This window comes from Candoia aspera, chromosome 1 (assembly GCF_035149785.1).
Source record: "Candoia aspera isolate rCanAsp1 chromosome 1, rCanAsp1.hap2, whole genome shotgun sequence".
NCBI classification, from domain to species: Eukaryota; Metazoa; Chordata; class Lepidosauria; order Squamata; family Boidae; genus Candoia; species Candoia aspera.
Window position 1 is genome coordinate 95,472,458 of NC_086153.1, and position 12,914 is coordinate 95,485,371.

Below are 12,914 nucleotides of genomic sequence, written 5' to 3' on the forward strand. Positions count from 1 at the left end.
TCCAAAGCCACAGGAAATGGGTCAGCTCATAAGTAACTACGTGGGTTTCGACAACATAGCAAAGACTTTTAACCACACACCATCTTTTGAATCTAGGATAGAACTCCTTGCACTGAAGTTTCCCATCAATCATTACGTATTTTCTAGCATAGCTCCTTAATATCTGACCTGTTGACAGCATCTGTGCAAGCTAAGTGAGAAAGAACAAGTGAAATGTGAAGGTGCAGGAAGGGAGATAAGACTACTTGAAAGAAATACACATCCATATAAATTAGACCCCCAGCCGTTTCATCATAGACATAATATTGCAATATTGCATAAATTACCTGAGCTTTCCTAATATCTGCAACCAGAAACTGCCAGGAGGCTCTCAATGCAGAAATACTTTGCTTAGTCTACTTACCTTTTGCCTCATTTCTCACATGGATTCTCTGCATGCCTGTTAGTTCCTTTTAGCAAACAGTTTCCTGATCAAATACTTATCTCACAAATGAGAACTTTAAGAAATATATTTTATTACTAATACATTAAATTAGCATTCAGGCAAAGAGCAATACTTACTTTGTTGCCCAGATAAGGACTGGGTGCACTCCAGTAATAAACAGGCTGCAGAACAGTTCTTGCAGCTGTGTTACTGATGCTAAGTTGCTGAGGCCCATCAAAACTGTCCTGCTGAGGAGTAATTCTAGCAAGACCCCATTCATCAGTCAAGTGCCAGCCATTCATGTCCACAATCTATAATGACAAAGGGAAAATACTTGTTAATATCCACAAACTTCCTTCGTTTTAAAATAATCTTTGCTCCTTGCCTTTTGTTTGTTTTCATATTAATATCAATAATAATATCCCACCTAACCAGCCAACTTTCAAGCCTGAGAAAGTGACTAGAACTCGACTAGAATAGTCTCCTGATATCTAGCCCAGCACTTTAATCTCTACGCCAAACTGACTCTTAATAAATTCTCATTTAATATTGGGAGTAGGGCTTAAGGTAAAAACTTTTACCATAGTTTTCAGAAGTACTTCTCCTACTTCTGGAAACTATGGTAAAATAATTAACTAATTTCTTGTACTTAGGCAAATCAAGAAGAACATAGTTTAAGATCACAATATTACATGAACACATTTTCTGGAATACACCTCAACGAAATAAGAAGGGGCTTTTGAGAAGATACAATAAGGTCGTATTATATATTTTAAAAATCTGTGGTTGACTTGAACTTGACAACCAAAAGAAACATTTAGTAGAATGTTTCATTTTCATGAGTTTGAATGGCTCACTTGGGGTTTTGGCTTCATATTTGAGGAAGCGGAGAAATTATAAAGGCAAATAGGAAAAGAGACACTTTGACTGATTGTAATTTTACAAATGCTAGACTCATGTAATGAGATTAAAATTGCATTTAATGCATTGAAATGGGTGTTCATATTAGATGCATTTCTTTATGGCAAAATTAGCCAAACTCTATATAACAAGTGTAAGACCATGATCACGCATGGAATAGGAAAAAGAAAACATTATCCTGAGTATTAATATTTGCTACAGAGTAAGGATTTGCATGACAATTATTTTAGCAAGAATCTGTAACAAGAGCCTCTATCAAAACCAGACAGGGTCAGGGGTAGGAATGAAAACTTGGCTTTCTGTGTGAGCAAGAAAAGAAAGAATTATGAAATCATCCCAAAACTGCAAATGAGAAAGGATAAAGATGCATCAGGATCAGGTTATTCAAACCCAACATAGGTCATATGGCAAGGCTTGTCTTGAAGACAACTAATGTTCTCTTCAAAGGGAAGTATGTTCTTACATGCCTTCTCCAACAATAAAAGCCTGCTTCAGAATTACAGGAGATTTTTTTAGTCTTAAACTTTTTGTCTTCCATTTTTCCTACTCACACCTTGGTGGACACCATTGGAAAGATGAGGGGCTGGTTGAGCTCATAGCTCACTTCCCCCAACTCCAATAACTGATTGAGAAAGGCACTGAAAAGAGAAAACAGGAGGCGATGGATTTATATCTCTATCCTGACAGCATTTCTAATTGGAAAGAAGAAAGCTCCACAGAAGAAGGAAAGTAAGTTTGTGTACTTTGATCCAAAACAAATACTAGTTGGCTAGATCTGGACTATACTATCTTTATCCTCACACATTTGAATTGTCCCAAATATTCTTGCTCAAGCATTTTATAGGATAGAATAAGGAAATCGGATCCGGTCTAAGTTGGACTCCATGCGTGAAGCAGGGTTTGTGGAGATACCGAGGGAACGTTTTAGCATTGTTATCTGGGAGCAGTTTGATCCTGTTGGACCCAAAGAAGTAGACAGGATCCTCCAGATTGTAAATGCTACCACCTGTCACTTAGATCCATGCCCCTCCTGGCTGGTGAAGGCAGCTCGGGAGGTGACGTGTGGTTGGGTCCAAGCGATGGTAAATACATCCTTGAGTGAGGGGGTGTTCCCGGTTGCCTTTAAAGAGGCACTGGTGCACCCCCTCCTCAAGAAGCCATCACTGGACCCAACTGTGCTGGACAATTTTCATCCAGTCTCTCACCTCCCCTTTTTAGGGAAGGTGGTGGCGTTGCAACTCCAGAGGGTCCTGGATGAAATGGATTAACTGGACCCCTTCTAGTCAGGTTTCAGGCCAGGATATGGGACAGAAACTGCATTGGTCGCACTTATGGATGATCTCTGGTGGGAGCGGGATGGAGGCAGTGCATCCACCCTTGGTCTCCTTGACCTCTCAGTGGCTTTCGATACCATCGACCATGGTATCCTTTTGGGACAGCTCAGGGAGTTGGGGGTGGGCGGTGTAGTTCTGCGCTGGTTCACCTCCTTCCTCCAGGGCCGGTCCCAGTCGGTGGTGATAGGACAGGAGGGATCCAACCCTCAACCCCTCCATTGTGGGGTGCCGCAGGGTTCGGTTCTCTCTCCTCTCTTGTTTAACATCTACATGAAACCACTGGGTGAGATCATTCATCACCACGGGTTGAGGTATCATCAGTATGCTGATGATACCCATTATACATCTCCATCCTGGGTGAAGTAAGTGATGCTGTGGCCACCCTTTCCGAGTGCCTGGGGGCTGTAGGGGTCTGGATGGAGAACAACAGGCTTCAACTGAACCTTGGTAAGACGGAGTGGCTGTTGATTGATGGTGCTTCATCTTCCGGGAAATTGTCATCCTTAGTTCTGGATGGGGTTGCACTGCCCTAGACAGACTCAGTGTGTAATCTGGGGGTTCTCCTGGACTCACGACTCCTGCTCAAAGAGCAGGTGGCAGTCGTGGCCAGGAGGGCCTTTGAGCAACTTCGGGTTGTGCATCAGTTACACCCGTTCCTGGATCGAGAAGCCCTCCGAACAGTCACTCACGCCCTGGTTATCTCCCATATAGACTAATGCAATGCGCTCTACATGGGGCTACCCTTGAAGAGTATCCGGAAGCTTCAGCTGGTCCAGAATGCAGCCACGCGGGCTATTTTTGGTGCCCCTAGGTCGGCACACATAACACCATTGCTGCACGAGCTGCACTGCGTGCCAGTTTGCTTCCGGGTCGAATTCAAGGCGTTGGTTATCACCTTTAAAGCCCTACATGGCATGAGGCCAGGTTATCTGAGGGACTGTCTCATCCCCATTACATAGGCCCACCCCACCCAATCATCCAGAGAGGGCATGTTGCGAACCCCATGCATAAGAGAATTTCATCTGGCAGGGTCCAGGAAACGGGCCTTCTCTGTAGTGGCCCCCACCCTCTGGAACATCTTGGCCCTGGAGGTGAGGCAGGCCCCTTCACTCCTGACCTTCTGGAAGCCCCTGAAGACCTGGTTTTGCCACCTCGCCTGGGGCGGGAAAGTGAATAACCATTCCTGGGGGAGGCTCGCACCCTAGAGTCCTTCCCACCAGCCTGGATTTTGTACCTTTCTTGGATGCTATATTTATTTACTGTATTTTACAATAACTGTTTTTATGAGATTTTATTGTTTATATTTTGTGCTTGATTTTATTGTAAACCGCCCAGAGTCCCTCTTTTGGGGGAGATGGGCAGTGGCTAAATTTGATTAATAAATAAATAAAATAAATAAATAAATCCACATCCTCTGATGTAGAATGCTCACCACCACCACACAGATATCTATGCATCTTAGTAGAATAGAGGGACATTTAAGAGGCATAGGAATGTTTTGTTTTTTTTCTGTTACACCCAGAAGCACGTTATCAGCCTCTTTCCCAACTGAAGGCTTTCATATGGATCAACAATTCTAATCATTTTTATCTGGTCCCTCCTTTTACAAATAACAGCTTGCTTCCAGTTTTTGCAATGATTTGAAAAATGAGCAAAAAAATCAATGTGAATATTAATATACACCTTTTTGGTGAATATGCATTTTCAGTGCAACCTGTATTTGAATTTGTGCAAGTGATCTGTTCCTAATGCATAGTTATGTGCATTTTTTGTACAGTTGTGAACCACATCACATAATTCAAGTTACGTGGAGATTTGGTATGAAACTCCATTCTGGTTTGCATACAATCCAGAGAATAAGCATACATACACACATAAAATGAGCTATTTGGCTCCCTCCTCCATTCTTACAATAAGGAACATGGATTGCATTACAGAAAGAAGCATCTTTGCTCTCCAATTAAAATAGTGTAGATTTTTTTAAAAATCTAGCAATTATAGGACATTTCAATTTGTAATCTGATAGGAGAAAATTATTAAAAGTAAGAAGAGTAACCATATTTACAGAAATTAATTTAATTTCAATCAAACACAATTTCTGTCCCACTTCTTGGAGAGAATGCCCTTCTATCCAACCAAAGGGCCAAGGGTATATTTGTATGTATGCCTGCATCCATTAGATCGATACCATACTTTTCACCTAGAAACTCAAGGCAGCCTACCTAGCATACCCTCCCACAGTTTCTCCCAACAATAAAAACCACAGTAAAAACCACCGGCAGAAATATTTCTGATCTCACACCTACTAAAAGACACCCACTTTATCAAGGGATCAGTAAAACACCATCTGTATCTGCTAAGTGAATTGTGTAAGTCATTTTCAGTTCCCACTTACTGTTCTGATATTGTGGCAATGCAGAACTGCATCATTCCACCCATGACAAAGCCCCATAAAGCAGACCCAGATACTTCTACCACAAATGCGATCAGGTATTGGAAGACAGCAGGTATGAGGAATTCACTTTGTACTCCAGCTCTCCTCTGCTTCCCTGACTTCCTTTGCTACTCTTCTTCACCCATTTACCCAAAGAATACGATTTTATCTTGGGGGAAAGGATAGAGGAAAGTGGTAGAAAGCAAGGAAGAGTGAGGAATTATGCTCCAGTTCAAACACCATATGAACATTTAACAGGAAATCATGTGCATACTATACCATCTCCTGGCCTATTCTTCCCCCTTGCATCTGCTCCCCAATATAAGGAATAATAATAATTTTAAAAAGTAAGAAAGGAGGAGCTGATGGAAAAATGAGGTAAAGAAAGGGGCGCAAGCCCCATTTTGAATCTGGACTGTCCCAAAGACAGAGCCAACTAAAAGAGTTCAGTCAGTTCAAGCAAGCAGCCATGCCTTACTATGTTGTTTATTTAAAATCCTCATTCCATCCTTGCTGATATGGCCATCTCAATCAAAGGCATCAGTTGAATTTGGAGATTTCATCAGTGACAAGACATGTGTTGTGATATTGCAGTGCAATTTCTACCCCTCAGGTGCATGCATGCAGTGTCACGACACATTCACAAAAGGAGCAGAGTTTGCATCACTACACTGAGATACATGTTTTGACATTCACACACTCTCCCCGCAGATGACCCATGATGCCCATCATTCATTTAAAATAGTGCACAATGTTCTTCTACCTTTATTTAAAATACTATATCCCCCAATCATGAAATCAGTAGGCTCCCCAATTTACAAAAATGATCAGACAGTATAAACATGGAAAGTGGTTCTTTCCCCTTAAGTAAAGGTAAAAAACAGAAGACTGTCTTGCAATGTCTCAGCTACGTGTGCCAAATGTTTTGCATCTCTGCTGTATGGAACTCAAGAGCCTTCTTCAGCACAAAAGAATGAAGTAAGAGTTCAACAGACTATCAGATACAGGCCCAACAATTTAACCGTCATTTCTCAGCTTCTGCCCTAGAATTGTTATAAAAAAATGAAATACCACTTCAGCTTTACCAGAAAGCCTCTATCACGATGGAGTCCAAACACAAATTGAAAATACAAGCATGCTCAGGGCTGCCTTACTTTTGCACAGACCAGAGGCTATCAGAGGTTCATCTGTGAACTCAGGAGAGATCCTGGCTTTCAGAGATGACTCCAATAAGCATTCATTTTGTATGCATATACAGTAAACACAGTTAAAAAGTATCTAAGCCAAACGTTTTTCCCAAGCTCAGCTCAATTACAGCACTGTTAACTAATTAAACATTTGAGTATGAGATGTGAAGCCCAAGTTCAGCCAAATTATTTACTTCCTGAATTTACAAACTGTAATATCACAGAGAGGTATTGTCTATAAGCCTAGGGCCAAGGAGTTAAGCCCAGAGGAGTGATAGCAGTGGGCTTAATTAAGTGGTCAGAGACAGTATATATAATAAGAAGTACTGTGGTATATTACTGCATCTTGGCAAAGCTTTTAAGCAGCATTGCATGATTTCCTTGCTTTTGTTATGACAATCTCTTCTATGTTTAATACTCTTAAAATAATGTAGTATTGTTTTAGTTAGAAGTCGTTAAATCAGAAGAAAACCCCACAGCACTATCCAAGCCATGTTCAAAAGTTAAGTTTCAGCCTTAGCTGAACTTAGCAATCCTGAGATTCACCTTTCTTGAACAACCAGTTTTACTAGCTCATGTCATGCTAATCCACTGTTTTCAATTGTTAACTGAATTGTCAGTTATGCAAAAAATGTCTTAGCATGTAATGGAATAATTTCATCTTCACAACTCCCCAATAATATAGGTTGGCTAATTGTTATACAAAATGTCATACATTCTGACAGGTATCCCAGGTTTAAAGCCTCTTTTGTGATCACCTACCATCCTGTAATCATGGCCTAGCCAGCATCACTATTCAGATATGGAAGACTGTATGCAGAAAGGTTCACCACTTCCTTGTCCATTCGCACTCATCCAGGTAAAGTCTAGCCAAATTGATATTTTCCTGACTATATGTTGAAAGAATGAGATCTGCCAATCAAGGGTAGCATTTCTTTGCATTATTTTCTTCAAGTAAAGAGTTGATACTTATCTGGCAGTGCGCTTACTCCCCAGGAAACATAATTTGGGTCAAAAAAATCTACCTACTCCTGACCTGGGTTGCATAGAAGTAAGGAACGACCAAAGGAATTACATAAATCATAATAAATCATAATAAAATTATTTATTTAAATGTATTGGTGATGGTGAATGCAAGTCAGTTACTGTCCAGAGCTGGCTCTGGAGTGGCTGCTGTCAGTTATGACACACTTCCATCAGAAGCTACAATTCAAGTGTGGTCATCTCCCACTATGATTCTGAAACTTTAGAAGGTCCACACCTTTTTGAGCCATTAAATTCAGCAAGATTTTCCTTCTATAATGCTTCTTAATATTTTTTTAAATAATTCATCTCTTTGTTATTCCAGTGAAATATCCAGAGGTCATTGGCAAATATTACAATTAAATATTGAACAGATAAATTATGAATTTAATACTATTAAGAGTGGTCATTCCTTTTGCATTTGATAGCCATTGAGGCAACGGGTAGGGGTAGGGTTTGAACACATATATGCATATGCACCAGCAGGTAAACATAAACTGTGTTTCCCTTCAAGCACATACACATACCTTCAACAGTACACATATTCATTCATGCTTCCAGAAATGCACAACAACACAGCTCATCCATGGACACACCAACTTAAAGCAATCTCAAAAATGTCCATGTCCCTGGGCAAGAAAGTGTAATTAAGACTGCCTGTTGGTAATCTCAGATGTGTTGGTAGTATTTTCCTCACACTCCTGCTGATGGGGGATAAACTGAGTAGCAAGGAAAAGCAGATGAGGGCTCCCCAGCGTGTATAGTTTGTGTCTGAGGCTCAGCTGCAGGTGACTAGGCTGTGGGTTATCCATCTATTAACTGTATGATTATCTACAGATGTTCTTTGCTCCCACAGCATCCTGTGCACCATCAGATCAGATCTGGAGGACTAAGGAATTTTCCAGAACAGGACAGAAGTTCAATTGTAGAAGCAGAAAACATATTAATCTGTATATATTTTATCTGTCTATAGTTGAAAAATCACGTAATTTCCATCTCTCTCACATATTTTAACAGCCAAAAAACAATTTCCCTGAGGAGATTGTTTTGTTTGCATTTTTCACTTTGGCATGGATAATGGAATACCTCTCCAGTGTGAAAATTTAGAAAATTTGGCTTTCATCTAGGAAGAATCATGTTGTTTATTCTGAAGGGGGAAAATATGTAAGTAAAAAAAAAAGTCCATAGAGTGCATTTCATGTTAAGATTGTATTTAAAATAAAGGATATGCTTGCTGGATGTATGCATTTCTCTGTTTTTCCTTACCGTGCTGTAAGTCCAGTGAGAATCTGTACAGTCATTTGTTATTCCCGAGCAGAAACATGCCTCACAGCCCTGAGGGTTGTCTTGCTGCAAGTTAAAGAAGCCTGGTTTACAGCGATCACATTTCTTTCCTTCAACGTAGACCTAGGAATCCACGGGAGAATATTACATTTTCTGTCATGCAGGAGAAGTAAATCTAGCTGCTTCTTGTTTCTTTTGCTTTGTTTAATGCAACATGAATATATTTAAAGATATATTTCTGTCAATAGACAAGTTATAAAAGACCCAAAATTACATCCCAGAGGACATCTGAGTGCCCCAGCCAGCTCTTTTTAACTAACTATCATTCTGATTAGTCTCAGTGCAACAGGAGACCACCATCACCACATTCAACATTATAACCAACATAGGGATATCTGATTTGCCTAGAGATATATTTATTGTGAAGCAGGCACCCACAATCCTAGTCCCTTGTAGTGTGCATAAACTATACCACAATCCCACAGCATAGTGTTTTCCCAGGTGTGCTAAGAATTCTCAGCCAAAGCTTTTGATACCAAACTGTGGGAAGCTGTACATACAGTGTAGGAACCACCTCACTACCTTGATCAACTGTATTTTCAAAAATGTGTAGCCTGTGCTTTCATTTATCTTCTGCTGAAAACAACTGCAGGCCATTTCCAGTAATACATTCCTTGCTTTACAGTCTGCAAATGCTTTTAAAGAGGAAAAAAGGTGATAGGAACATAACCACTCTACTGTACAGCTTCGTTATGGCAAGCTGCTTTTATATAAGTTGCTTGAACTGAAATGCAAGGGTTAAACTATATATATTTTTAAAGAGATAGATGCTAGAGCTATTTTTTCTCTACTGTAAAGTAAGTGCAGGGATTTACCATGGGCTATAACTCCTTCTTCTTGCTGTGGTCCCAGTGTGGATCACAGTTTTTATGCCATAATGTCACTCTACCCTCCAATTCAGCCAAGAAAGGATTATTTTAGAAAGATGTTCAACAAAAATATTATGCACATTATTATAATTGCTGCAGTGTGCTAAGCCAAATATAGTTGACTGCAGGCCAGCAAAGGCTGACCCTTTTATGGAAATCATGGTCCTCCAGCTACAGCCAGCACTGCGATGCTCTACTGATATACATCTATCCAAAATAATTCACTTGCCTTACAGCCAAAGAATTGGACAAATGTACAGAAGCAAATCTAAAAGTAATTTCTGAACTGTACAATTTCTCATAAAAGAAAAGCAACTGAGGAAATAAAAAAAGAATTTTAAATAAAAAGAGGAAAAGAGAGTATTAGGGCAGATGGTATACATCATTATAACTTTCTAATCCTTTTGAAAGATGCCTTATTAACAGAAGTATCAACCCACAGCACCACTTCCTTTTAAATTACACCAGACACAGGACCTGTTCTCATGATGCTGTTTGTGCTTAATATGGAGAAAGATGTCCCTGTGACAGAACAATCCTGTCTTCTTGTTCTGAGAACTCTGACCTTGAAGCTCTCGCCCTTCTCTTTGGGTTCATCCTTGCTTGACTTATTTATTTATTTCATATATTTATAGGCCCATTCATCTACCAAAGCCATTGTGAAAGGTGAACAGTTAAAAACAACAAAATCAGAATATATAACATAAGAAGAATCAAACGGAGACTCCTAAAAAAAAAAAATCTCACTAGCAAGAGACACACCTGCATCTACTTCAGATTAGCGCCCTGGGCAAGTGCCTAGGAAAGAGCCAGATCTTCAAGGCTTTTCAGAAGGCCAGCAGGGTCAGGCCCTATCTGTTTGGGGACAGGGCTGAAGAAAGGGAAACCCTGGATTCTCCTAATGACAAAGCTCTGTCCACAAGGTTTTTGTAAGAGCTAAGAAAAAGAATCATGGTTAGTTTCTCCCATCTGAAATCAGAGCACTCCCTTTCCTTAACCTCAGAGGGGGAAAAACATCCTCACCATCATCCTCACCATCTGTAAGCCCTGGAATATCCTCCAGGAGCATCTAGCTGCCTAATAGCTGCAATTTTGGAAAATGTGCATATATTATACACTTCCTAAAAAATCATTTTAACACACATTCTGCTCTTGAGGGGAAATTACAAGCATCCCATTTGTACAAAGACTTTATCTCTATGGTGAAGGTGTTCCTGAAACACTAGCCTACATTCTTTTATATTGCTCCTATTACAAAGATGCCTGGTTGCAGCTAGTAACACTCTATCTAGTCAAATTTCCAAGCTACCCAGATACACTTTGTTTACAGTTGTTACTATCCGAACTAATATGTGATTTTATCTTTCTTAATGTGGCTAGGTTTTTTTCACTATTTGTAAAATACACCACACCTTGACAACACCACTTTCATAATTATTTAGCTTTTAATGTGTTTTTTACTTAATGTCTCATGATTTATTTTCTTTTTGTTTTTTAGCTGGTCTATTATGATGATAAAATACCTATCTATCTCACATTGATCTATCTCACATTGTAATAGTACTGAGGTATAATCCTCTTGTAATACATGAAATCCATGCAAAATTGTTTCTATCTGACACTTTCTAACTTTAGCATACTAGAAAGGCATCTGGGTAGAAATGTATTCTAGGCTTTTTCTAGTGGTTTAAGTTAAGGCCCATACCAGACCATTCTTATTAACATTGTTTTGTGTTCATGATAAAGTTGTCCATATTTGTTGTTAGATCTATATCCTACCTTTTCTCCAAGAGCTCAAAGCAGCTTACATTTTACCTCCTCAACAACTCAGTGAAAGAGAATGACTGGCTGAAAGTCATCCAATCAGTTTCCATAGATGACATAGACTTGAATCTGCGTCTCCCTGATGCTGGCCAAACATTATTAATGTATTTATTTATTATTTAAGAAACTTACATGGCCACATATATATAATAACCTTGGGCAGCCCCCCAAAACAGCCATAAAAAACATAAAAAAACAATGAAACAGCCTGTGTCAACAGGCTTGGAGAACTCAAAGAAATAGTGAATTAGTGAGATGGCTACATTGTCTGTAACACCAAAGATGCTCTCTCCTAGTCTATTAATATTGATGTTTGCTTGTTTTTTTTTTAATTATGGAATGTTTTTAATATTGTTCACTTTATGGCTTGTGCTTTACTATACGCCACCCAGAGTCATGTTTCTGAAATGGACAGCTCTATACATATGACAAATAAATAAATAAATAAAACCAACATCAGAAAAAAACAACTCCAGGTGTCCCAGAACCACCCCAACCCATACATTGACATTTACGCCTCCTGGGCTCCAGTCTCACACTAGCCCAATGCTCAGGGAAGAGCCAGCTCTTCAAGGCCTTCTAGGAGGTTGGTGGTCTATTATGAACAATTTCTTTCTGTTACAAATTTTTCTATCAATATTTGTTGTTGTTTATTCGTTTAGTCGCTTCCGACTCTTCGTGACTTCATGGACCAGCCCACGCCAGAGCTTCCTGTCGGTCGTCAACACCCCCAGCTCCCCCAGGGACGAGTCCGTCAACTCTAGAATATCATCTATCCATCTTGCCCTTGGTCGGCCCCTCTTCCTTTTGCCCTCCACTCTCCCTAGCATCAGCATCTTCTCCAGGTGCCCATAATTATTTAGGTGCCCATAAACAAATGAAATAATCAGAAGCAATGATGTTTTTATACTCTCAAATATTATCTATTTTATGTAAAACCATTATTTGGGGGAAAAAATCTGCTTCAACAAAAATAACTTGCTGGCATAATTCCGAGTAACGACTTCAGATTAAAAGATCAAATCCACATCAGAAGAACTTCAAAGGGCAGTGTCGTAACATTCTGATACTCTGGCACCTCCAGAAATACTTACAAGAAAGAAAACAGGTTACAAATGAAAAGTTTATACTTGCTAAACATTGTAAAAAGAAGTTTGTAATCCATACCTTGCATCTGCAGGGTCCTTGACAAGGATCAGCATTTAAACTGCCCTTCACAAAGCAATTGCAGGGCACACAGTAAGGAAAGTCTTTGTAGCCAAATGCACACCGATCACACCTCTCTCCTCCAAAACCTGGTTTACAGTGACAAGATCCAGGATGCATACCTGCAGCAAGATCGAGCCAGCACCAAGCTCAACATTATTAATGCAATGGAAACTGAAATCCAAATGAGTTATAACTGGGAACATTATCTCAGTGTGGAAAATCATGATCAAAATCAGATTCCTTTCTATCATGTTTAATGGGAGGGGGGGCTCTGAAAGGATGATATTGAATAACTGGCAATAAAAATAATTGAATTTATGGCATCTGGCAGGATAATAGTTAATA

General features: G+C 39.7%; 1 protein-coding gene across 1 annotated transcript in view; it reads right to left on the reverse strand.

The window, feature by feature from the left end:
* Nucleotides 1–12,914, reverse strand: part of LAMA2 (laminin subunit alpha 2) — a 352,961-nt gene that overhangs the window by 272,019 nt on the left and 68,028 nt on the right. Inside the window, exons 10-12 of the mRNA XM_063295339.1 lie at nucleotides 12,528–12,688; nucleotides 8,590–8,730; nucleotides 562–735 (exon numbers count right to left, since the gene is read on the reverse strand). Coding sequence (XP_063151409.1) covers nucleotides 562–735; nucleotides 8,590–8,730; nucleotides 12,528–12,688 — 476 coding nt within the window. The remainder of the gene's footprint in view (nucleotides 1–561; nucleotides 736–8,589; nucleotides 8,731–12,527; nucleotides 12,689–12,914) is intronic.